This window comes from Myotis daubentonii, chromosome 5, assembly GCF_963259705.1.
Source record: "Myotis daubentonii chromosome 5, mMyoDau2.1, whole genome shotgun sequence".
Taxonomy (NCBI): Eukaryota; Metazoa; Chordata; class Mammalia; order Chiroptera; family Vespertilionidae; genus Myotis; species Myotis daubentonii.
In genome coordinates this window covers 685,827-711,046 of record NC_081844.1, presented here as the reverse complement: position 1 = coordinate 711,046, position 25,220 = coordinate 685,827, and the positions used below count along the sequence as shown (strand labels likewise).

General features: G+C 53.7%; 1 protein-coding gene across 1 annotated transcript in view; it reads left to right on the top strand.

Annotated features, from left to right (window-relative positions):
• The window catches only part of ZGRF1 (zinc finger GRF-type containing 1), a 54,369-nt gene extending 29,389 nt beyond the window's left edge, over positions 1 to 24,980 (top strand). The window contains exons 14-28 of the mRNA XM_059695423.1: positions 1,354 to 1,538; positions 2,691 to 2,887; positions 3,868 to 4,007; positions 10,569 to 10,712; positions 11,998 to 12,112; positions 13,205 to 13,461; positions 15,743 to 15,902; positions 17,272 to 17,349; positions 17,547 to 17,694; positions 18,386 to 18,513; positions 20,658 to 20,781; positions 22,219 to 22,395; positions 22,507 to 22,641; positions 23,302 to 23,563; positions 24,242 to 24,980. Coding sequence (XP_059551406.1) covers positions 1,354 to 1,538; positions 2,691 to 2,887; positions 3,868 to 4,007; positions 10,569 to 10,712; positions 11,998 to 12,112; positions 13,205 to 13,461; positions 15,743 to 15,902; positions 17,272 to 17,349; positions 17,547 to 17,694; positions 18,386 to 18,513; positions 20,658 to 20,781; positions 22,219 to 22,395; positions 22,507 to 22,641; positions 23,302 to 23,563; positions 24,242 to 24,507 — 2,516 coding nt within the window. The 3' untranslated portion in view covers positions 24,508 to 24,980. The remainder of the gene's footprint in view (positions 1 to 1,353; positions 1,539 to 2,690; positions 2,888 to 3,867; positions 4,008 to 10,568; positions 10,713 to 11,997; positions 12,113 to 13,204; positions 13,462 to 15,742; positions 15,903 to 17,271; positions 17,350 to 17,546; positions 17,695 to 18,385; positions 18,514 to 20,657; positions 20,782 to 22,218; positions 22,396 to 22,506; positions 22,642 to 23,301; positions 23,564 to 24,241) is intronic.
• Positions 24,981 to 25,220: the final 240 nt, after the last annotated feature.

The following is a 25,220-nucleotide window of genomic DNA, read 5'->3' as shown; positions in this document are numbered from 1 at the left end:
CTGCGAGCCGTGTGGCTGCAAGCCGTGTGGCTGTGAGCCATGTGGCTGTGAGTGGTACAGGGTCATGTGGTGTGAGCCGTGTGGCTGCGAGCGGTACAGTGTCATGTGGTGTGAGCCGTGTGGCTGTGAGCCGTGTGGCTGCGAGCCGTGTGGCTGTGAGCGGTACAGTGTCATGTGGTGTGAGCCGTGTGGCTGTGAGCTGTGTGGCTGGGAGCTGTGTGGCTGTGAGCAGTGCAGGGTCATGCGGTGTGAGCCGTGTGGCTGCGAGCCGTGTGGCTGTGAGCGGTACAGTGTCATGTGGTGTGAGCCGTGTGGCTGTGAGCCGTGTGGCTGCGAGCCGTGTGGCTGTGAGCGGTGCAGGGTCATGCGGTGTGAGCCGTGTGGCTGCGAGCCGTGTGGCTGTGAGCGGTACAGTGTCATGTGGTGTGAGCCGTGTGGCTGTGAGCTGTGTGGCTGCGAGCTGTGTGGCTGTGAGCGGTGCAGGGTCATGCGGTGTGAGCCGTGTGGCTGCGAGCCGTGTGGCTGTGAGCGGTACAGTGTCATGTGGTGTGAGCCGTGTGGCTGTGAGCCGTGTGGCTGCGAGCCGTGTGGCTGTGAGTGGTGCAGGGTCATGCGGTGTGAGCCGTGTGGCTGCGAGCCGTGTGGCTGTGAGCGGTGCAGTGTCATGTGGTGTGAGCCGTGTGGCTGTGAGCGGTGCAGTGTCATGCGGTGTGAGCCGTGTGGCTGTGAGCGGTACAGTGTCATGTGGTGTGAGCTGTGTGGCTGCGAGCCGTGTGGCTGTGAGCGGTGCAGTGTCATGTGGTGTGAGCTGTGTGGCTGCGAGCCGTGTGGCTGTGAGCGGTGCAGTGTCATGTGGTGTGAGCCGTGTGGCTGTGAGCGGTGCAGGGTCATGCGGTGTGAGCCGTGTGGCTGTGAGCGGTACAGTGTCATGTGGTGTGAGCTGTGTGGCTGCGAGCCATGTGGCTGTGAGCGGTGCAGGGTCATGCGGTGTGAACTTTCGTGGTGAGCTCTCCCCTTGGAGTGTGTAATCGCCCATGTTTACTCCAGAGTTTGACAGTAGCTTAATATCAGAGCCACATTGTTTTAGAGATGGGAAATGACAGTATTCTCTTTCTGAAGTTCCAGTTTTTTATTTTCTTTTAAACTTGAAGTGCTACAAGTGGCTTTGTTAGGAGGACATTTTAAGCGTGATGCCTGACTGGACGGCTCGTTCTGCTGTCCAAGGGCAAGCCTTGCCTTGGGAGCCCAGTGTTAGGTTATAGTTCACTCTGTTCACAGGCTCTCCTCAGTTCAACAGGCAGCACATGTGATGCGCACGTGCATTATTGTTGGCTAACCCCCCTCTCTCTGTAGAGCACCTGAACATACTGCTGTGCGGGCTGGCACAGAGGCTGCGCAACGCGCTCTCCGCAGTCGACCTGTCATTTTACACGTCATCCCTCGGAGCGGGAGGCCGCGCCGCGGGAAGCAGGGTGCCGTCCTGCCGCCACCAGCGGCCGGCGAAGCTCGTCCTGGTGAAGAAGGAGGGGCCCAACAAGGTCTCGCTCCCCTCCTCCTGTCGTCCGCGAGCGTTGTCCCCTTAGAGGTGCAGCACCCGTTGCTCTCACAGGCTCAGCGGAGCGTCAGTCTGACCAGGAGCCTCTGCCTGAGCTTTCGTCACTGACAAACGCTTCGGACCTGAGAGCTGAGTGGTGGGTGGAGAGGATGGAAGGAAGGTTACAGGCGGCCGGCAGGCGAGGCAGGCGGAGCTCGGCCAGCCCCAGGGAGAGCCTGGAGGTCGGGAGGAGGGGACTCGGCTGCCGCAGGGCAGGGGGGCAGAACGCCCCCGACTTGTTCGTTTGCTAAATGCGCACGGTGATGGGAGGTGCCATGTGATGTCTGTGTGTCGGTGGGTGGTGCGTTCTCGTGAGACCAGGCTGCACAGCAACACAGGTTCCCTCCGTGTCTGCCTGCTGAGCACGTAAACCTGGTTTAAACATAGTTGTCAAACCAGGTCCATAAGCCATATTAGAACCATGAGGTAAAGTGTTGTATATTATCTGATGACGTCGTTGTCATACTAGTAGTATGTTGTTGGTATAAGGGTTAGGTCTGAGTTTTACTTTAAAGAGCAGAGCAATCTACACGCGTGTATCGTGTGTGCACGTGCAGGTCAGTGAGCGGGAAAGGCTGTGAGAAGAGCTGCTCGGGCAGCTCACAGGCTGGCTGTCGGCAGTGATCACTTTAAATCAGAAAAACAGTGCATTTTATTTTCCAAGTAAGCTTACATTCTCAGAATAATGTAACATGTAACTTTTTGATACGGAAAAAACAAGTGGAAAACTAGCTGGTTTTAAATTTTATTATTTAAATCAATGAAAAGATTGCGTTGTATAATGACGAACTTATCGGAGTGCATTAATGCCACGCAGCCTTTGTGAAAGTCTCAGCACACAGCATACAAGCCCTGGCCGGAGCTCACTGGTTAGAGCACCATCCCACTTTGCCAAGGCGGCAAGTCCCACCCGGTCAGGGCACATACAGGAAGCAACCAGTGAGCGGAAGACAAATTGACCTCCGCTCTCTCCCCCCCCCCCCCACCCCCCTCCTCTCTCTCTCAAATCAATGAATTTTTAAAAAAGGACTTTCCTTTTAAAAAACCAGTATAAAGTAGAAACACTTTTTCTCGCTGAATTGCATTATCTCCGTAGGGCCGTCTCTTCTACGCCTGTGACGCGCCCAGAGCGGACAGGTGTAACTTTTTTAAGTGGCTTGAAGAGGCGGCCCCAGGACACGTCACACAGGCGGACGCTCCGCCCGCCCTGGTGTTAAGTGACGTGAAGAGCATCGGCTTGTACCTGAGAAGCCAGAGCGTCCCCGCCTACGAGGAGTGCCAGCTCTCGGTGAGGTGAGTGCTGATCACGCAGTGTCCGAAGTCCGGGGAGAGACGGGAGATCCGGGACCGGGAAGCTCACCTGGGTGTGTCCTGCTGAGATGGGAGCAGGTCCCGAACGCTGTGTGGGCCCCTCTCTGCACCAAGCAGTGTCAGCACTGCCAGGCAGCTGCAGGAACGCCATTTTCTCGTCATTTTTATACACAATCCCAATCCCAAGGGCAGCCCTACCAAAGCGCCACAGGCCTGGCTTTGGTGAGGGCAGGGCCATGGTGGTGGCCGCCACAGCCCGGACTGCAGGTACAAGCGCTGCGTTTGGAAACATGTTTCATAGCAGCAGGACTGCCCCAAAGGGAGCTGTACTGAGCATGTGCATGGGACCTTAGAGAACAGCGCGCACCGGAGCTCCCAGGTGCCGCCCTCAGCTGAGCACTGCGTGTCTGTTCCGTCATCGCCTCACCGCTAAGAGGTGGAGATCGGGGCCTAACTTGTTATCCCCTTTACAGTCACAGCAGCGCCTTAGGTGCTGAGATACTGTTTCTATCTCGGTCTCTTAAAACAATGACAATTCCGTGAGGGCTGCTGGTTCCTTCCTTTGACGCGGTATGTTTTTGTTTTTTGTGTGTATGAAAGCATGAGCACACCCATCCTGGTCCTTACCTGCTGTATTTTAAAACAGTTGTGCCTTCAGACTTGCAGCTATGAAATAAATTAGTCCTGGGGTGTCATGTACAGCATGGAGACGATGGTTAGCAATACTGTATATAGTCTTTTTAAAAGTTGCTAAGGATAAATCTTAAAAGTTCTCATCACAAGAAAAACATTTGTAACTACGTATGTTAACTAGACTTACGTAGTTGTCATTTCACTGTCTGTTAGAATCACTGCGATGTACACCTGAAGCTAATATAAAGTATGTGCCAATTATATTTCCTTTAACAAAAAATTTCTACCTTAATATTCAAATTCATTTTTGTTTTTTACTCATTTTGCAGAAAAGGATTTGATTTTCAAAGAAAACAGTATGGCAAACTAAAGAAGTGTACGACCGGACACCCTGAATTGTATCCTGAACCTAAAAGCAAACTGTATCTCAAGCTGAGTCGGAAGGAAAGTTCTTCAGCTTATAGCAAAGGTAGGTTGGCGTGATCGGTCGATGCCTCAGGCTCTGTGAACTCGCTCTATATTTATCTTTCAAATGTTGTTACTTTTACTTAATTGACCAAGAACCTTTATTTTCCCGCAGAGCAGCGGGGGTGACTGTGGAAGGGACTGAAGTCCTGTTTCCTTTCACGAGCAGGACTAGGATGCGCAGCGCAGTCCCTGCCTCAGTGAGCCACCTGGGCTGTCTGTGGGCACATCCCCCCGCCCCCCGCCCCCGACACACACACAGTTTGTTCACCTGAATTCCAACCTACGGCTCCTCAGAGTGTCTCTAAGCCAGCCGTGGGCAAACTACGGCCCGTTTGAAATGAATAAAACTAAAAAAAAAACGACCGTACCCTTTTATGTAATGATGTTTACTTTGAATTTATATTAGTTCACACAAACACTCCATCCATGCTTTTGTTCCGGCCCTCCGGTCCAGTTTAAGAACCCATTGTGGCCCTCGAGTCAAAAAGTTTGCCCACCCCTGCTCTAAGCGCACATAGCCGAGTAATTAGATGTTGTACATTCTGGTTTAACAGAAATATTTATATGCAGTGAAATATAAAACCAATTTTTTTGTGTTGCTACATTTAAACAATGTATGTTGCCTAAATAATTGGAATATAACTCAAATCCGAAATTGTCCTGGAAAACTAAAACAGTCAAAAAGTACAAATATTTAAAACTATAATAAAAATTAATATTTAGTTGTATAGTTTATTATCTGTATACTCATAATAAACATTACTATCTTAATCTTAGTTTTGCTAACAATTTTTAGCAAAGATGATCTATTTTAAAAAGCTACAATTTCCTCTTATTCCACTATTATTTTAAATGTATCTCAACATTTATTTTCAAGGCAAAGACACACAGACCTAATTCACTTCATGATAAGTACAAATGAGGAAATCTGAGAATTGTAACCTCATAATTCTTTTATAAAGGGAACAGTCTGGGTATATTTTTAAAAATCAATTAATGTAACCAATGCTACTCCCAATAAATTTAATGAAAAGGGAAATGGAAAAAATCAGTTTATGAAGTTGGCTTATGGGAAAGTTATGTAACCCTAACTTGAACAAACCTAAAAAGGAAACAGACGACAACAGGCCTGCCTGTCCAGGTGGCTCCGTTGGTTGAGCGCCGACCCATGCACTGCCTCGCTTCCAAGTCAGGCAGGGCACCGCCCAGGTTGCGGGTTCGCTCCCCCGTGCCCAGTGGGTTGTGTGCAGAAGGCAAAACCGATAGGTGTTTCTCTCTCACATTGATGTTTCTCTCTCCTCCCTCTCTGAAATTAATTAAGTATATATATTTTTAAGACATGAGTAGCTTTAAAGAGTAAAATATTTCTATCCTCAAAAGAGATTTATTCTTTTGAAAATAATTTTTCAAAAGAAAAATTTATACGAGTTTAAATCATGGGCTGGTTAAAAAACAAAACAAAGGCAGAACAAGAATTCTTAGATGGTCAAGCTCAGTCATCACGTGGCTTTTCCCTGGGAACAGCACGTCCTGATGCCGTCCCCGGAGGCAGCGCGGCTGCGTCTGTTCTGCGTGCCCGGCCTCGCTGCTCTTGGTGACTGCGCTTGGGGTGAGGTTCCTTCCCCTGAAAACCTGGGCTTTGCTTTCAGAGTCTGCTCTCCGGTTTCTTCTCGAGCGTTTAGATTGTGTGCGTGGACAAGCCCTGAGCCAACTCCCTCGCCTCTTCGCCGGCTTGTTTGGTCATTTCTTACACCTGACGGGTTTCAAGTGTGTCTCCTTCACGGAACACTTTTTCGGGTGATTTTTGTTCCAAAACAGAAGACTGGCAACTGCTTTCCTTTCTCATGTCTGTCTGCCGTTCCCAGGGAAGATGTCCTCACCACGGTCCCTGTCCTCAGACAGGAGGCCTGGTGGCCTTTCCTCGGTGCTGTCACCAGCCCCCTCCCCACCCGCCCTTCTCCATCTCTGTCACCCGCGTGAGCTGTTGGACTCTTTTCTTTGTGTGATGCCACGCTTCCCTTTTTGGGTCAGCGGTGCCTTCTGGGGTTCAGAGGGAACTCGGAGTCCTGCCCAAGGCTGAGGTGGGGGGTTCGGAACGCCCACGGCTTCGGGTCCCGGCTCCATCGTGGCTGCTTTTCTTGTGAATGATTTCCTGGTTTCTGTGCCGGTGTCTTGGCTCCCGTGTCTTTTTTCTCACCGAGTCACTTCTTGCTGCGCCTTCATGGCATCATCGCTGAACCTGAAGTGCAGCGTGTACCTGTACGTATCGGGAAACACTGTGTTTTCAGTTCTGGGAAATGGATCTCCATTATTTCTTCAGGTAATTTCCCTCTTGTTTTTATTTATTTCACTAGGACTTTGATTATTCAGATGTCAGCACTTCTGAATGTCATCTCTAAATCGCTTCACATTTCTCTTATATTGTCTGGGTTTTCTGTCTTCCTTCTAAACTGCTTATTTTCTAACATATCGATTCTCTATGTATCCCATTGGTTATTACTTTAACTGCCACATCTTCCCAGATGAACACTGTTCATGTCCTTTTCAGTGTTTCTTGCTCCATTTGCACTGCTGCTCCTCCCCGTACTTCTCCCTCTTTCCCAGGCTCACACCTTCTTTGTCCATCTGTCCGGTGCCTCCTTTCTGAAGGGCTCTGAGGCCCAGTGTTTTCTATGCAAGTCTTTGTGTCCCTTCAGTGGGTCATTGTTTTGGCCTGAGACCCGCTTCCCCTGGGTTTCAGCTGTTCTCTGGCAGCATCGGGGGAGGCTGGCCAGGCTCGGTGCTCCCGTGGCTCAGGAAGTCGGCTCAGTCCCCGGCCTCCGTGATGGCCTCTGTCTGTGGATAATTTACTTAACGTCTCTGTTCAGAGAATAATAGTGATAATACCTACCTGACATTTGCAATGTCTGTTGGCCCAGAATGTAACATAGCTATTGTGTTTTCCTAACAACAAACCCCCGTCGATCGAGACCTGCGATGACTGACCTGCTCCCTGATCATGGTGCCCAGGACTCATGCCCGTGGCTGCCCTCCTCACTCAGAGCCTCCCTGGTCCCGGCCCCCGGAGTCGCCCTGAGCCTCTGTGGTGAGGGTCACATGCCCAGTGTCAGTCTCAGGAGTGATGCCCCACCCCTTCCTGCACCCACAGCCAGGGCTTCCTGTGGCTGCCGAGAGGGGGCGTTTCCTGAAGTCCCCCGAGAAAATTCTGTCTTTTCTTTTTTTCCTCCCAGAATTCCTGTCATCTGCAGGGATTAGTAGTTCCCAAGCTTCGTAGGTCTTACCATTCCATCAGAACCTCCCTTCTCGGAAGGGGTGGCCTTCGCGCGGCCCTGTTCTGTACGGTCATTGCAGTGGGTCGAGTAGAACGGAGCGGGAGCACACTCCTGCCAGCTGTCGTGAGTTAGACATCTTCCTGCGAATTGTGGCAAACGTTGAAGAAAGTAAACATTAGCGAATGGGAATACGTCGTTTAGATGTGTTACCTCAATTGGTAAACGCTTTTAAATAAATTAGGAATAAAATATACCGCGGTGTAGCTCAGCTTTTTCTAAAATAGTTTCCTGCACATATTCACTAAAATGATAGTTCTCGGGGCATTGGTAAGAGTGGACGTAAAGCAAAGGAGGCCGGGGGCTGGGTGGGCGGGGAAAGCGCCCGGCTGAACAGTCAGCCCAGGACTGCGAGCCCTGCGTGGGCTGCTGGGCGTCGGCCGTCTTCCCTGAGGCTGGTGAGGCTCTTCCGGGCCAGGTGGTTGTACAGGTTGTTTAGAGTCAGGTTATAGATAACGCATATGAGCCGTTAGCATTTTATCTTAAAACTAGGGGCCCGGTGCACGAAATTCGTGCACTGGGTGTGTGTGTGGCGGGGAGTGTCCCTCAGCCCAGCCTGGCCCCTCTCACATACTGGGAGCCCTCAGGCGTTGACCCCCATCACCCTCCAATCGCAGGATCGGCCCCTTGCCCAGGCCTGACGCCTCTGACAGAGGTGTCAGGCCTGGGCAGGGGACCCTCATTTCCCCCCATCACTGGTTCTGCCCCCAGCCCAGGCCTGATGCCTCTGGCCCAGGCATCAGGCCTGGGCAGGGGACCCCCAGACCCCTCCAATTGCTGGCTCTGCCCCTTGCCCAGGCCTGATGCCTCAGCCAGAGGCGTAGACCCCCATCACACTCTGATCACCTGATCGGCCCCTTGCCCAGGCCTGACGCCTCCGCCAGAGGTGTCAGGCTTGGACAGGGGACCCCCATCTCCCCCCGATCACTGGCTCTGGCCCCCGCCCAGGCCTGAGGCCTCTGGCCCAGGAATCATGCCTGGGCAGGGGACCCCCATCTCCCTCTGATCGCTTGCTCCACCCCCCGCCCAAGCCTGACGCCTCTGACCCAGGCTTCAGGCCTGGGCAAGGGGACCATCATATCCCCCCAATCCCCAGCTCAGCCCTCCGCCCAGGCCTGATGCCTCGGCCAGAGGAGTTGACCCTCATCACCCTCCGATCACCAATCACCGGATCGGCCCCTTGACCAGGCCTGAGGCCTCCGGCAGAGGTGTCAGGCCTGGGCAGGGGACCCCCAGCTCCCCGCGGTTGCAGGCTCCGCCCCTGCCCAGGCCTAACGCCTCTGGCTGAGGCGTCCGGCTCGGGCAGCGGGGACCCGCAGCTGCAGCAGCCCCGCGATCGTGGGCTTCGCTTTAGGCCCAGGCAAGGGACCCCTAGCTCCCGGGACTGCCAGCTTCGACCGTGCCCAGCTCCCATCGCTGGCTCCACCCCTACTTCCTGCTATCACTGGCCAGGGTGGAAAAGGCGCCTGATTCTCTGATCATGGGGGCCGCCTTTGCCCTGCCCCCCAGCTCTTAGCTCCCCCCTGGGTTTCCGATCACTGTCAGTGGCAGGGGGCTTCTTCCTGCTTTCCCTTTCGCCTCCCTGCATTGTGCCTACATATGCAAATTAACCGCCATCTTGTTGGCAGTTAACTGCCAATCTTAGTTGGCAGTTAATTTGCATATAGCCCTGATTAGCCAATGAAAAGGGTATCGTCGTACGCCAATTACCATTTTTCTCTTTTATTAGTGTAGATAACACGGACAGTTTTATTCAATGAGCTTTTGACAGAGTCCAGGCTTTTGTTCAGAATGCGGGTTTTGATTGGAGACCCGTTCATCGTCTTCGTATGAACCATCCCCACAGGGTGCCGCCTGCGAACGCGCCATCTGACCCGTCACCTGGGCAAGGACGCAGGCACCTCGAAGTCTGAGTGGAGAGCGATTTACATTTGTTCGCTCTCTTTTCTCATGCTTTACACTGATCTCCTCTGCACTTTAGTCAGAGCAGTTTTTGTGTTTTGGGTCCCTTTCTTTAGCAAATCCTTTAAATTAAGTTTTCTAAATTGTTCCCTTAGGTTTTCTTAAAACAGTTTTTTTCTTCATATTCATAATGGTTGAAATAATACATGATTAAGTTATATGATTATAACAACAGATACAACTGGTATAAATAAGTTTTAGAACAAAAGCAGTTTACAAAAAGACAAATACAGTTGACTCTCTTTTTTAACTTTCTTTAAAAAATACGTTTTTATTGATTTAGAATAGAGAGCAAGGGAGAGAGCAAGGAAAAAAACATGGATGTGAGAGAGAAACATTGACCGGTTGCCTCCCGTGCGCACGTGATGGGGATCGAACCCGCCACCTGGGTGTGTGCCCTGACCAGGAACGGAACAGGTGCCCTTTCAGGGCACAGGGTGACGCTCAGCCACCTGAGCCACGGCCAGGGCTACAGTTGACTGCAGGCATCAACTCTGCTGGTGGTGGACCTTGTGCTCAGGTGGTGTGCGGGGTCCTGCTGGCCTCGGGTCGCAGTGTGTGCTGGGGATGGGGGGCCAGGCTCTACATGGAGAAGGCACACGGTTCATCTCCGCAGCCTCAGGCCAGCGGAGGCCTGGGGAGGCACTGCCTTCCGTCCATGGGCTGCCAGCCTTTTCTGAGCACGGAAACCACTGTACCGCAGAGCGTCTCTCTAGACCAGCGCTTTTCACCAGTGCCGCAAGGATGTCCAAACATGCAGTTCCTGCCTATTGAGTCAGGGGCCCTGCCTCTCCCTCAGATTGTCAGATAAAAACTGACAACAGCCAACCAACAATAGCCATCCAGTGTGAATGATTTAAAATTGTAACCTATTTTTTTGTGTGAGATCAGCAAAAAGTATATTTTGTGTGTGCCACATAGAATCTTAATAACTAGTTTTTGTGTGCCATGAGATGAAAAAGGTTGGAAATCGCTGCTCTAGACTTATAGTCTACCTGCGGAAAGTCTGATGTAGCTATAAGGCTGTTCTAGAAGAGATGAGTTAGATGTCTGCTTTACTTACACTTTTTTATAATGGTAAAATAACTTTCAAACCATGGAAGTAATCTAGTTAAAACCATGGAGATGTTCAGGTCCTCATGTGGGTGGAATCTTGAAGATGACAATAACCAGTTTTGTTTGTTGAGAAATAATGTAGGACCAGGCACCTAGGCAATCCGAGTAGCTCTGGACTGAGCCCCGTCCCGAGCCCTCGCCATGTCTGTCTGCAGACGATCTGTGGGTGGTCTCCAAAACCCTTGACTTCGAGCTGGACACGTTCATCGCCTGCAGCGCGTTCTTCGGGCCGTCGTCCGCCAACGAGGTGGAGCTGCTCCCTCTGACGGGCTACTTCCCCTCCCGGTGGCCCACGGACAGTGAGTATCGCCAGGCCGCCTGTGACCAGAGAGAGGACGGCGTGAGGCGCGCTGCGAGCAGGGGTGCTGGCTTGGGTGGGTTCTTCGACGAAAGCCGAGAAAAAGCACCCACTTCTGTCCCTGGGCGGTGTCCCTGGGCACGTGTCTGCCAGCTGGTGATGGGAATGTTCCTGCAGTTCAGCCCCAGAGGGCTGTCGGCCCGCAGCATCCTGGCCCTCGCTTCGGTGCTTTGTTCGGGCGGAATTTACACGCATGTCCCTGATTTCTAAGTAGGAATTCTGTCACCTAATTTCTAGTATTAAGTCCTATTCTCGTGGTTCACTGAGTTCCCTTGGTGTCTCACGCTAGTAGGGCACGCGGTAAACACATCATTTACTTCACACCGAGACGTTCTCAGTTTGCAGGGATCTGAGGGCGGCGGAGCGGAAGGTGTTTCATGTGGAGGGAGGTTGTCCTCGGCCTGGGAAGCGCCTGGGGAGGCCGGGCCGCCAGCCTCCTTCACTGAAGGGCCAGTGCCCCCGTTCGTGAACCTGGGATAATTTCCGATGTCCGGGGCTCGCCTGACTAATTAAAGACACGACATTGAATGACTCATTCAGGTGTTTCATACACGTTTTGGCGTGTGTGTGTGAATCCTCACCCGAGGATATTTTTATAGAGAGAGTGCAAGGGGGGGACGCAAAGTGAGAGAGAAACATCAACGTGAGGGACACGGATTGGTTGCCGCCCGCACCCACCCCACGGGGGCGGGAGGAACCTGCAGCCCAGGTCCGTGCCCTCGAGTGGGAAGGGAACCCAAGACGCTCTGGGGCGCAGGCCGACACTCAGCGCCCAGCTGCCGGCCAGGCTAACTCCTGTTTTCTGTGGGAGCTGAGCAGACAGCTGGATCCTGTTGTCTAGTGGAGTGAACATTGGTCACTTCAGAGTCCTCAGCAGTATCAGTGTCCAGTCTCCTGCTTCCCATACAGTTCTGTGAAGTAACTGCAGAAATGCAACAGAGTGCTCAGCAATGACACAGATGCTGCAGGTCCAGGGCGGGGGGCTGACTGGTGGCTGCGCACGTCACCCGCGTGACTCCACAGTGTCTGTCCGTCTGTCCACGCCCCTCGGGCACAGCCACGGACCCACACTCAGTGTGCCTGTGCAGACGGCAGGACGGAGGCGCGTGTGCCGAGGGCTTGCGGCCTGGGGCTGGTTCAGCGCCGGCTCTGAGCGTGGACACGCCCTAAGGTGCTCCCGGTCTTTGTCGTGGGCACTGACGCTCCTCTCCGCGCCCTCTCCGCAGCGGTCGTCCACGCGCTGTGGGTCTGCAATGCTAGCACGGAGCTGACCACCCTGAAAAACATGCGGGAGCACTTCGGCCCCGCGACCCTGCCTCTGACGCAGCACCTGTTGGCCATGTAAGTCCTGCCCCTGCGGGTGGGGCGGGGCGGGGGTACCCAGCAACAGTACATCCCATTTGGCAGCAAAATTGTAACTGTCGTTCAGAGACTAGGAGATGGAAGGGGGGAGAGAAAGAGGGAAACATCCATGATGAGAGAGAAACATGGATCGGCTGCCTCCTGCACGCCCTACACTGGGGATGAGCCCACAACCCGGGCCTGTGCCCTGACCCAGAATCGACTCAACCACTGAGCTACACCAGCCGGGCCAAACTTTTAAGTACAGTGGGGCCTTGACTTACAAGTTTAATTCGTTCTGAGACCGAGCTCGTTAAGGAGCTGTTAACTCAAATTACTCTATCAACTCAATGCAAAAAATCGGCCGAGAGACAGCTGGTATCTCAAAAAACACGTTAGTTGGGACACTCGTAAGTCAGTCCCCACTGTAATTATTTTACAGTTTGAATCCAGTATGTATATTGCTACTAGTTTTATTTTTGACATAATCTTTATCTCATTTTTTTAATTTCCCAAGTACTATAACTCCTTTAAAAAAATTGGAAGTGATATTTTATTAAATTAAATTGACAAAACTAGTTTCAAATTTGGAATGTTATGGTCTATTTGGTTTCATTCTTTTTACCACAATGAAGTCTTGGGTTAAAAAAAGTCTGTGTACTTTCAATATGTTATTTTTCTACTTTGAAATGAACTCAGTCTTTATATACCCAAGCCAACTTATCTCTGACAGTTTTACTTGACGTAGAGGCTCTAGTAATTTCCTGAGCCAGTTTGCATAGTAAGGCCTGGGTGGGCTCCGTGTCAAACACCACTTAGCAGCTGGGTACTGGTGGGAGAAACGTTTACTGTTTCCGTGTCTCTGTTTGGGTAGATTAACTGCTCCCCAGTGTGACGATCCCAGTAAAGATGTGCAGTACTCAGCATAGTGTCTGCGCGTAGTAGGCAGTCAGCAAATGTCAGTGCTTTTCTCACTGGTGCTCACAGAAGGACGTTCTCTGAGGTGCTCGTAAGTGAAGGTTAAGTTATAAACAGGTCTCCCCTGTTTCAGAAGCCCCTCATTTTTCTTTGATGTATTGCTCCTTTTCCTAGGCCTTCGTCAGCTGCAGTTAGCAGTAAGAGTGTGGATAAGAGAAGATTCGTCCCGCCCGCCTTCTCCAATACCCACGCGCACTGTGAGCTGCCCGGCCCAGGAGCAGCCCTGCAGTTAGCCAGCGCCTTCATCCAGGCCCACCAGCTGAACGAGGACCAGGCTTCCGCTCTCACCCAGATAGCGCGCATGGTGGCGGCGCGCGGGCCTGCCGAGGCGGGGCAGCCCGCCTGCCCCCTCCCCATCACCATCGTCCACGGTGAGGGCCGGGGAGGGGGGGGGCAGGCACACCTGGGTGTGGGGACCCCCTGCAGCCCAGCGCCTGGCCAGCACCTGGGTGTATACGAGTCTCTGGGACTTGGTCTGCTCCTCTGCCGCTTCTAGTCAGTGTGATCCCAGGAGGACTCTGAGATGTTGGGACCCACTTTAGAGGCTGTGAGAGCAGCATGGGCACCAGTGGCCTGTGCCCACCACTGGCGTATTCGGGTTTTACCCAGCATCGGCCCGGAGCCGTCAGCGATGCCAGCGTGCGGCTGTCATGGTGGGCGTCAGTTTTGATGAGCAAAGCTGTTGTGAACTGTCAGCTCACTCCCCATCCTCCCAGCAGCTGTCCCAAACCTTCCTCCTTCCTGGCCATGTGGGCCCCGGCCCCGCCCTGAACCAGGACATGCAGGACACAGCAGATGCCTCCGCACCTACCTTTGCCCGGTTGGTAGGCGATTCCCACCAGGTCACGTGCACCCCTCCATCCCAGCCTCCGCCTCCTCCACGTTCCTAGGGTGAGACGGGCCCTGCAGCTGGAATCCTGGGCCCCGCCCCAGCTCCGGCTCGTCTTAGCGCTGCGACTGGCAGGTTACTCCCTCACAGCTTTACCTCCCGCTCCACACCGGTCAGTCAGAGCCTCTGCCTCATGGGTTGGAGGACTGACCTGTTGACTTAGGTAAAGGCTTGGCCCGTCCTGGCATGTGGTAAAGAGGGCATGTCATTGCCATGGTCGCCTCATGCTGCTCAAATCGGTTCACCGTGAGTTTCACCCACTGTCAACCCATGGTCGTCGGCACCAATGCAGCGCCCACAGGAATCCCCACTTTGGGGTGCGAGGGAGAAGGAGACTTCCTTCGGGGAAAACAGCTCAATGGCGATACAGATGGGCTGTATCAAAGTGTGATTGGTCCAAAGGCACTGTCCTGATGGGTCAGGGTAGAGCCACACTGGTTGGTAAGAGCTGCTCAGCTCTGATGGGATGGGGAGAGCCTCAGTCCTATTGGTTGAAATGGACTCCAGGAAGAACTTCCTAAGGGCTGGGCAGATGCAGGGCCAGGCAGGCAGGCGGGCAGGCAGGCAGGTGGTCCCGGGCCCACTGCTCCCCGAAGGGCAGGGTGCATGTGAGGCCTCTGTAGAAATGGCTGCCAGGCTCTTTTCTTTATTTCTTTTCATTTTCTGAGCCAGCTGGCCGCCAGGAGCACTTCTTAGTAGCTGTTTTCTTTCTCAGGATTCACACTTCATAGTTCCGCTCAACTGGTTTTACCAAAACACTCTGAGTAAGTCAGTTTCCTGCTTAAGATCCGTCAGGGACTTGCCCGTCTCCAGGACAAAATTCATTTCCCCGACAGCGAGCAGAGCTCTGGGACTGGCCCTCGCCTCCCTCTCAGCCTCGCCTCTGGCCTGCAAGCTTCTCCAGCCTCTGCTGGAGGGACCTTGGCTTCCAGCGTCTGCGTGTCTTCCTCTGGACACATTCGTTCCGCTTGTTTGTCGGAAGCATTCCCACCTCCACCCGATCCGAGCGGGGTTCCTTCTCGGACGCAGTCACAGCGTCCTCACCACGTTCACTATTTACCGACTGTCCTGGGGCAACATGCACAGCACGACAGTCCACGTTCACTATTTACCGACTGTCCTGGGGCAACATGCACAGCACGACAGTCTCGGGGGCACAGGTGGTAACGCCATCTGTGCTGAGGCCAGTTTCCTCCCCTCACACTGTTCGACCCCTTCGGCCACTTCCCCCCACGTGTCCTGTTCTTACTGTTCCCTCCCTGGCTGCCTTCCTAAGCCACTAAGACAGCGGTTCTCAACCTGTGGGTCGCGACCCCTTTGGGGGTCAAACGACCCTTTCACCGGGGTCACCTAAGACCATCAGAAAACACCTATATAATTACATATTGTTTTTGTGATTAATCACTATGCTTTAATTATGTTCAATTTGTAACAATGAGACTATATCTGCATATCAGATATTTACATTACGATTCATAACAGTAGCAACATTACAGTTATAAAGTAGCAACGAAAATAATGTTATGGTTGGGGGTCCCCACAACATGAGGAACTGTATTAAAGGGTCGCGGCGTGAGGAAGGTTGAGAACCGCTGCGCTGAGAGGCCTTGCTTGGCCATCTGTTTGTCCTGGTGCTGAGCACACCCTGGGCGCTCTGCTCATGGTCTTGTAATGACTTCGTTACAAGAAGGTGACATTATTTCTTGTGCTTTCAGAAATGTACTGATGACGCCCCCTTTGTTTTTCCCTTCCTTCCAAACTAGGAGTTTTTGGAGCAGGAAAGAGCTACTTGCTGGCAGTGGTGATTCTGTTTCTGGTGCAGCTGTTTGAAAAGAGTGACGCTCCCACAGCGGGACGTGCACGGCCGTGGAAAGTGCTGGTTTCTTCTTCCACGAACGTGGCTGTGGACAGAGTCCTCCTCGGGTGGGTATGACACGTGAGCGTCAGGAGCTGGTGGTGCAGGTCGGTTGTTGAGAGGGGCCATCTTCTTGGGCCCAGGTGTGAGGGCTCTGTCTCTGACTCGAGCCATATCCACGAGACAGTAACCGGCTACCTTCCTCGCTTGTAAGTTGTAGGAAATGAGATTTCACACCTGACAGCCTTGGCACAAGGACAGGATGTCCGCTTGTGTGGAAGCGAGCACAGCAGGAGGCACCTGCCTGAGAGGTGGGCTCGGGGCCCTGACCTCTCCCACCCCAGACAGGCCTCGGCTCAGGGTCGTGCCAGCCGCCCGCACCCTGACTGAAGGGCTGGGGCCTCCCTCCAGGACAGAGAGCCTGCCCACTGCTTGTCATGTCGTCACCTCGTGGGTCCCCACGCTCCTGTTCCTCCGACAGCCCGGGCTGCTGCATGTGCGGGCTCCCTCGGGACACCCCTGCCCCGCCATGGGACTCGGGGCCGGCGGAACCAGCGCAGACGCGATGCCTGTGCTGGCTCCGGGGCCGTGTGTGAAAGCCCTCCTCTCCGGGTCTGTGACCGGAGGAGCTGAGGTGCAGGTGCGTGAGCTGACGGTGCGGAGCTGAGCAGCTCGAGGCACGCCTCTGGTCCCGTGAGAGGCTCTGAGGAGGCAGGAGCAGGGCCTGTGCTGCAGGTGCTTGGGGTTGTTTACGGCTCTGCTGAAACCGAACAAGAGATGACGTGAGGGTCACCAGCGTCTAATGGTCTGAATGTCAGCATCAGTAAAAAGCTCGATTAGGAGAAGTAGCTCCTATGTATAAATGCAGACGTAAAAACTGAACTTTATGGTAAAAATGTACGGTCTGTACAGATAATATATTTCTTTACAGATGTTTTATACATACACTCATTTTATTTTCCAAACTTGGTGTGATCAGTATGTATTTGTGTCTTGCTTTTAAATCTTAGAAAACATACTTTTGATGGGTCTGCTATAGGCAGTGACTTGCTTAGATCATCCTTTAAGCCATAGTCAGTTCATCCACGCGTTCCCCGTTACAAATAACACGGTGGCGAGGACCCTCAGACGTAAGTCTGTCTCCGATTCTGATTTCCTCTGAGGAAAAGTCCTCGGCCTGGAATCACAGATCGGAATAAACTGTGCGAGCTTGCCCTTGGTGAAGGCTCTCTGAGGCACAGGTACTGAGCTCCCGGCGTGAGAGTGCGTATTAAAGGCCTCTAGCAAATGCGTCTATTGAAACTCTCAGCCACATTGCATTTACATTGAATGTAAGCATTTCACATTGAATTACAAAACTAAAAGATGCTGTTACACAAAAGTAACGTTAATAACGTAAATATTACATGGAACTCTCTTATGCTGTTTTGTTTAAAGGCTCCTCAGTCTTGGATTTGACAAGTTTGTCAGAGTTGGGAGTGTTAGGAAGATCGCCAAGCCGGTCTTACCTTACAGGTAAGAAATCGTAATTCCAAAGCCATAGAGCTCTCAGAACACAGTAACCTTACAGACCTCCTCCCTCAGATGTTTTCTGAGGGAAGAATAGAGAAAGCGTTGTCTTTTTCCTGGTTAACTTAGGAAATCTGTTTTTAACTTTTTTGTAATGTTTTGGGAATGGAGTGAAGAAGGTATTTTATGTTGTTCTTTCTTAGCTTGCATGCTGGCTCAGAAAATGCCAGTGAGCAATTGAAAGAACTCCAGGCGCTGATGAAAGAAGACCTGACTCCCATGGAAAGAGTCTATGTGAGGAGAAGCATCGAGCAGCATAAACTGGGGACCAACAGGACCCTCCTGGGGCAGGTGAGGGACCTGCTGGGCGGGGGGAGGGACCTGCTGGGTGGAGGTGTGGGGGGGGACCTGCTGAGCCGGGGAGGGACCAGCCTGACCTTGGTCTGAGTTCACAGAAACCTCAGGTTCCTCTTATTCCTGCTGATGGAGGCCAGTGACCACATCCAATTAGAAAATGTATTGATTTCCTCTTTGTTATATTTAGACCCAGAGATGAAATACTAGCTTTGATCAGGCTTTCTGCCTGGGGAATAATGGTATTCTGGGGTAATATCTAAGCCTGTGAGGTTCACATAAACTCACGACCAGCAGTGCATGGGCTGTACTGCTGTTGGAATGACTCAGCGACTTTTCCTTCTTGGCGCGTCGTTGGGCGTGTGCTTGACGGTGAGCGGGTCCGTTCGCCCGCGTGCCCAGGGCAGCCGTTTACTCAGCCTCAGCGAGAGGATAAAACGTGCGTGTGACCCCTGACATTTAAGATCCTGGCATCATGACAGCTTCCTTGTGAGTGTCCGATGAGCCTTCACTCTGCAATAGGCTGTCTTCGGTCGCTGTGCCTGTGGCTCCCATTTCTCGGGGGACAGTGGCAAGTGGACATAGTGGCCTGTGGGCTCTGATTGCAGGGCTCCCGCCTTCAGTGCTGACCCCACCTGCAGGCTCCTGTTTTCTAAGTAGCTGACGACTGTCACATCCCTGTGCCCAGGTCCGCGTGGTGGGCGCCACCTGCGCGGCCTGCCCGTTCCCCTGCATGGCCGGCCTGCGGTTCCCCGTGGTGGTGCTGGACGAGAGCAGCCAGATGACCGAGCCCGCCTCCCTCCTCCCCATCGCCAGGTAACTCAGGGCACGGCTCGCGTCACTCCTCCCAGGCTCTGTTGGAAACCTTGGCAATTCAAGTGCCACACTGACGTTTTCAAGAACGCAGGGGGGGATGGGGGGGCTCATGTGCCAGCGCTTTGTTCGGGGGCATGTAGGCCTCCGGAGGACGGCTCTTGAGGGTGCCCCTAGCACCCCCGGCTGCTCGCTGTGGAAGGTGCCTCTAGCCACCATCTGGGAACCCGGCTCTAGGCTCTGCTTCAGTTGCCTCCTTCATCTCCCATGTTTAGTTTCTGAAGATAGTTTTTAGATTATGGAAGGATATCAAGTAGATAAAAATAAATAAAAAATGACAATTTGTCTTAAAGTGTAGGAGATGAAATCTTCTAAACTGTCTCAGCCACTGAAACATTGTGCTTTTAAAGCATCTCTCAGGAATCCCAAGGTGGCGGGAGGAGGCCTGGATTTGGACTCAGCATCCTGTCCCCAAGTGAGGGGGGCGTCGTCCCAGTTGTCGCCATTGGCCGGGATGGGCAGGTTCCTGCATCACGATTGGCCGGGATGGGCAGGTTCCTGCATCACGATTGGCCGGGATGAATTAGGTTCCTGCATCACGATTGGCTGGGATGAATTAGGTTCCTGCATCACGATTGGCTGGGATGGGCAGGTTCCTGCATCACAATTGGCTGGGATGAGTTAGGTTCCTGCATCCTGGGCTCTCACTGTTACACTGGGACTGTCCTGAGCAAAGGAGGATGAGTCAGTCTCCCCACCCAGGAGCCAGGGCAGAGGAGCGCTAAGGCCGTGCACAGAGGGTGGAGGAGTCACACTGGATGCTAACACATCACCCGTGTGCTTCCTTACGTCCTCACCACAGCCACGCCGGCATGGGCACGTCCAGGTCGCTGATGAGTACTGACGCGCAGATGAGATAACCTGCCGTGTGCATACGTAGGGGGTCATAGAGCTGGGATGTGAATGTAGGTTTTGCAATAGGGGTTCCCAGACCAGTTCCTACATGGGGCGGGGCTCCCCACCCCTCCAGCAAGCCGTTCTCCCACATCAGCTGGGGGACAAAAGCTCCCCTCAGTTCTGATGTGCTCACCGCAGGCAGTGTCAGAGCCTCAGGGGAGGGCTGTCCTGCAAGACCCACTTCCGACGCCAGGGCCAGGCCTGGGCTGCTGACCCACTGGGTGCAGACGGAGGTTCCTGTGACCCTCCCGCTCAGTGCCAGTCCCGGGCCTGGGCTGGTACCTGGTCTTCTGACCGACTGGCCATAACCAGAGGTTCCCTTCATCTCCTTGGGTTCCATTAACTTGCCAGAGCATTTGCAGACTCAGAGGAACATGTTGTTTCCTGACCCCAGGTCACTGTGGCACTAGAAACAGCCAGAGGCATTGGTGCCAGGACAAGGTGTGGGGGAGGGCAGGAGCTTCCAAACCGTCTCTCACTTCCTCGCACCTCCACACGCTCACCACCCCCCAGCCTTGAACCCTCGTGTTTCCATGGAGGTTTGTCACCTGCACGTGACTAATGAGCTCGCTGACCACTGGGGACCCAGTCAACTTCCTGGGGGTGGGCAGGGGGTGGGGACTAGAAGCTCCATCCCTCCAACCCCAGTTCCCCTGGCAACCAGCCCCGCCTCAGGTGCTCGGCTAAGGTCCCTTAGACACAACCGAGGACCTTGATCCCTGTTACCACTTGGGAAACTCCCAGGGTTCCAGGGTGTGAGCAGGAATTCTGGGCGGGACCAAATATGTGTGACAGACAGACTGTGGTCATCTGAGTGACCACATACATGGTTCTGATAACTTACAAGACTGCAGGTTTCTATTTGGAAAGACATTAAGCCCGAGAGCCTACTTCCTTGCAGGAGTTTAAACCAAATTATTCCCAAGGAACGCTCCTGAGTCTGCAGTTATAGGTTCCAAATCACTGTTTCCCAAAGCGCGTTCCATGACATGCTGATTCTGGGCAGAGCAGGGGACGCTAAGAAGGTTATACCAAGGTTTCTCCACTCACAGCCGCGGCCTTTGACTACACTGACTGGCACCACGAAGCCTGTTTCCTGGAGCGCGGGGTTCTCGGGCTCTTTGAAATGCATTTAGAAAACAGTGCGGGTGCGTCCGTGCTTCCTGTCTAACTTCTGGATCTGTGTTCAGGTTTGAGTGTGAAAAGCTGGTTCTCGTTGGGGATCCCAAGCAGCTTCCCCCGACGATCCAGGGATCGGAGGCGGCTCACGGGAACGGGCTGGAGCAGACTCTGTTCGATCGACTCTGCTTGATGGTAGGTGCTGCCGCCAGACCCGGGCTGACCGCGTCCGGCCACACCGCGTGGCCGGTGGGAAATGACACTATTAGGAGACCGGGCCCCGCCCTAAAGGACCTGCGATTGGACTTGTTTAGAACGCACTCACCTCGCCCACCTCTGGACCAGGAGGTCCCGGTTCCTTCCCAGTCGGGCACAGGCCAGGGTCCCGGCTCCATCCCCGTCAGGCACAGGTCAGGGTCCCGGCTCCATCCCCGTCAGGCACAGGCCAGGGTCCCGGTTCCTTCCCTGTCAGGCACAGGCCAGGGTTTCAGGCTCCATCCCCAGCGGGGGGCGTGCAGGAGGCAGCCCATCCACAATTCTCTCTCATCATGGATGCTTCTCGCTCTCCCTCTCCCTTCCTCTGTGAAATCAATAAAAATATATATAAAAATAAAGAGAGCACTCATCTTAAAGATAAGTAGAACCCCATGATTTAAGTGTTCCTTTATAAAATGAGCCTTTTTCTTGTGTATTTAGTAGGAAGAAAGTATAAAGCTTTTGTTCTAAAATAAAAATAAACACCTATGATCTATTATCCATGCCCCGTTTTAGAGCTCTACTTTACATTAAAAATGTAAAAAGTTAATCATTAATCTACTTGTAACTGAGGTGATGGTCACATAACATAGAATTAGCCACCGCAACGTAAGTGGCCGTCACTACACCCCCTGCCCTGTCTGGTCCCAAACACATTCCCGCCTCCCGCCTCCCTCCTGCCCGGCCCCCACGTCTGCTCTGTGTTCACACTCACCACCCTCACACCAGGCAGCTCCAACCACACACGGGTGCCTCCTGGGTCTGGCTTCTTCCACTCGGCACGTCCTGGAGGCCCCTCCACATTGTAGCACGTGTCCGTACTGTTCCATGCTGGTCGCCCTTATCCGAGGGGCACGCCCAGACCCCAGGGCCGCCTGCAGCTGCGACAGGAGCCCTACGTGCACTGTCTGTTCCTGCACACGCCCGCGCTGTATGGCTCCTCTGGCATCTTCAGGTGGCCGGCATCTTGTGCTTTGGGGCCCTTGTTAGGAAAATGGGGTGACGTGAACACAAGCCCCGTGACACTGACAGCCCATCGGGTCCCAGGCTGACTGACAGGTGGGCGGGCGGTGTCTGCAGGGGACCCACTGGGCGAAGAGATGGGTCATGGCGGGCGGGGAGGTCCAGGTGAAGGTTTCCTCACCCTGCCTGTTAGATCATGAGTTAAGGTTTGACAGTTTAATATTTTATGATTTTGTGGTGCGTGGTCATTTACCAGGAGAATAGTTTTAGTAATTAAACAACTTACTCTTGTGTTTCTAATTCATGTAGTCAGAGCACAATACGGCAATACTTCCGACTTTTAAAATACCTTTTTTTCCCTTAAGAAAAAAGTGCTGTTTCAGGTTCTTACTTTTCCTCATTTAAACTTCTTAGGGTCACAAGCCAGTTCTGCTGAGAACCCAGTACCGCTGTCACCCGGCCATCGCCGCTGTGGCTAACGACCTGTTTTACGGAGGCGGCCTGAGGAACGGCGTCTCGGAGGCCGAGAGGGGCCCGCTGCTCGCCTGGCTGCCCACCCTGTGCTTCTACAACGTCCCGGGGCAGGAGCAGGCGAGTGCCGCCCGGCACAGCCCCGTCCTGTTCTCTGTGGTGTGTGGTGCCATGTTCTCGTCCTCCTCGCCTTTCCGGGAAATGTAATTCTGGGTCTGTTTTTCGTTCCAGATGGAAGGAGGCAACAGCTTTCATAATGAGGCGGAAGCCACTTTCACCCTGACGCTGATTCGAGCTCTGGTTGCAGGTGGAATCCCAGGCACCATGATCGGGGTGATAACGCTGTACAAGTCCCAGCTGGGCAAGGTTTGTGTGTCTCCCCCCCCCCCCGTGTACAGATGCTATCATTTCCTATCACAGCGCTTGATGTTACATTGGTAAGGGTTTGACTGGGTGCTTTAAAACCTTTTGGGACCATAATTAATGCATTCAGAAAGAAGCATTCTGAGTTTTGTCTGTCTGGCTTTTTTTCTGTATAATTAAATGTAAGCCTAACAAGGTTTAATGAAATTCCGTTTACAGCTGTTGGGGCAAAAATGCAAATAAACAAATTAGAGGGAAGGAAATGTGGTGTGTGCTTTGTGTTTTGGGACAGATGGGATTGGATCTCTGTTTTCCAAACTGTTCTCTCATTATTACCTTTTATCAGTAAATAAAAATAGACACCAGATGTTCATGTACATATAAGTCCATTACTTATAACATTTTTGTTAATTCTTAACTTTTTAGTGCTTTTCATTGTTAATCAACCCTAAATTAGCATATTCAAATGAGCTCCCTCAATAGATGAACCGTTATTCATTGTTTCACGATGGATGTTGTCACCTAGTTGCACACGTACCTAGAACCCGGCAGAGCCGTGCGCGTCACAGAAGACCGCGGCCTTTCCGCTCCGGTGAAGACGCGCTGGGAGGGCTCGGCCGTGTCCCCGCGGCCCCTGCATGCGTGACCCGTCTCTCCCCACAGCTGTGCCACCTGCTCGGGGCCGTGGACCTGGACCGCCCGCAGCTCGCGGCCGTGCAGGTGTCCACCGTGGACGCCTTCCAGGGGGCCGAGAAGGAGGTGGTCGTGCTGTCCTGCGTGCGCACCAGGCAGGTGGGCTTCATCGACTCAGAGCAGCGCGTGAACGTGGCCCTGACCCGCGGGAGGCGGCACCTGCTGATCGTGGGGCACCTGGCCTGTCTGCGGAGGAGCCGGCTGTGGGGCCGCGTGATCCAGCACTGCCAAGGTAGGCTGCCGAGGAGGGCGCTGCCGAGGTGGGGGCTACGAGGCGGGCGCTGCCGAGGTGGGCGCTGCCGAGGTGGGCTGCCGAGGTGGGCGCTGCCGAGGTGGGCTGCCGAGGTGGGCGCTGCCGAGGTGGGCACTGCCGAGGTGGGCTGCCGAGGTGGGCGCTGCCGAGGTGGGCACTGCTGAGGTGGGTGCTGCCGAGGTGGGCACTGCCGAGGTGGGCTGCCGAGGTGGGCGCTGCCGAGGTGGGCACTGCCGAGGTGGGCTGCCGAGGTGGGCGCTGCCGAGGTGGGCACTGCCGAGGTGGGCTGCCGAGGTGGGCGCTGCCGAGGTGGGCGCTGCCGAGGTGGGCTGCTGAGGTGGGCGCTGCCGAGGTGGGCGCTGCCGAGGTGGGCTGCTGAGGTGGGCTGCTGAGGTGGGCGCTGCCGAGGTGGGTGCTGCCGAGGTGGGTGCTGCCAAGGTGGGCTGCCGAGGTGGGCGCTGCCGAGGTGGGCTGCTGAGGTGGGCGCTGCCAAGGTGGGCGCTGCGCCGCAAAGGTGCCGGGACGGGGGTCACCTGAGCCCTTGGAATGAGGCCGGCCTCGGGGTTGGTGCTCGGCGGGTTGTGGGGAGCAGAGCACCTGCCGTGCGGGAGCGGCTGCGGCTGGGGCTGCCGTCACCTGCCTCCCCTGTCCTTGTAGGCAGGGAGGACGGGCTGCAGCAGGCCAGCCGGTGCGAGCCGCGGCTGAGGCGGCTCCTGGAGGAGCGCGCGGAGAAACTCGCGGGAGAAAAGCAGAAGAAAGCCGGTGGGAGAGGCGGCTGTGAAGATGGGTCTCCTTCTCCCGGGAACGGGCCTGTGCAGGGCCTCAGTGTCCGGGACGCCCGCCCGCCTCGCGCCCACGTGCCTTTTTATTCCCCCAAACCCGTTCTCACAGAAGACTCAGGCTGCTTAAGTCACATCAGATAGATGCCCATAAATACTCTTCAAAAGTACACGTTACTTAGGCTAAGATAAGATGCTGCAGGTGATAGGAAAGCTTATAATAAAATTTTTCTAAGAATTTGCTTAAAAAATAAGTGTTACACGGGGCAGGGGAAGCCTCAGGGCTTTTCGATGTTGCTTCAGAAGTGAGCGAATCTCTCAGGCTCACCTGTTAGAACACATACCTGGTGCTGCCAGCACCCGCCCGGTGACGCTCCGCCAGCCTGACCCGTCGCCTGCCACGCGGTCAGCAAGCAGGGCTCTCGACGAAGCGTGTCTGTCCCCGAGGAGAAGCGCCCAGGCCGGGCCATGCGCGTCCCTGGGGTGGACAGTAAGGAAGGAGCGAATGGCTGCCTTGGGTTCACTTCCTTCTAGCCTTTCCCTCAGCATTTATTTGCCCAATAGTTATTGGTGTAGATGGTATATAATGGATTTTAAAAATATTTATTATAGAAATTCATCTGCTTGTAGAACACCATTGCTAACTTGGTGCCTCCACCCTTTTCTGTGCTTATGTTCTGTGTGTGTGTGTGTGTGTGTGTGTGTGTGTGTAAATGAAACAGTTCGCCATGGTTTTTAGACACTATTACAAGGGAACAACGACTAGTCCTACATGGAAAATGGCGAGGGCTGGATGGTACTTATGCCCGTGATGTCCGTACCGATTTAACACTAGATTGCCCAAGGAAGTCATTTTG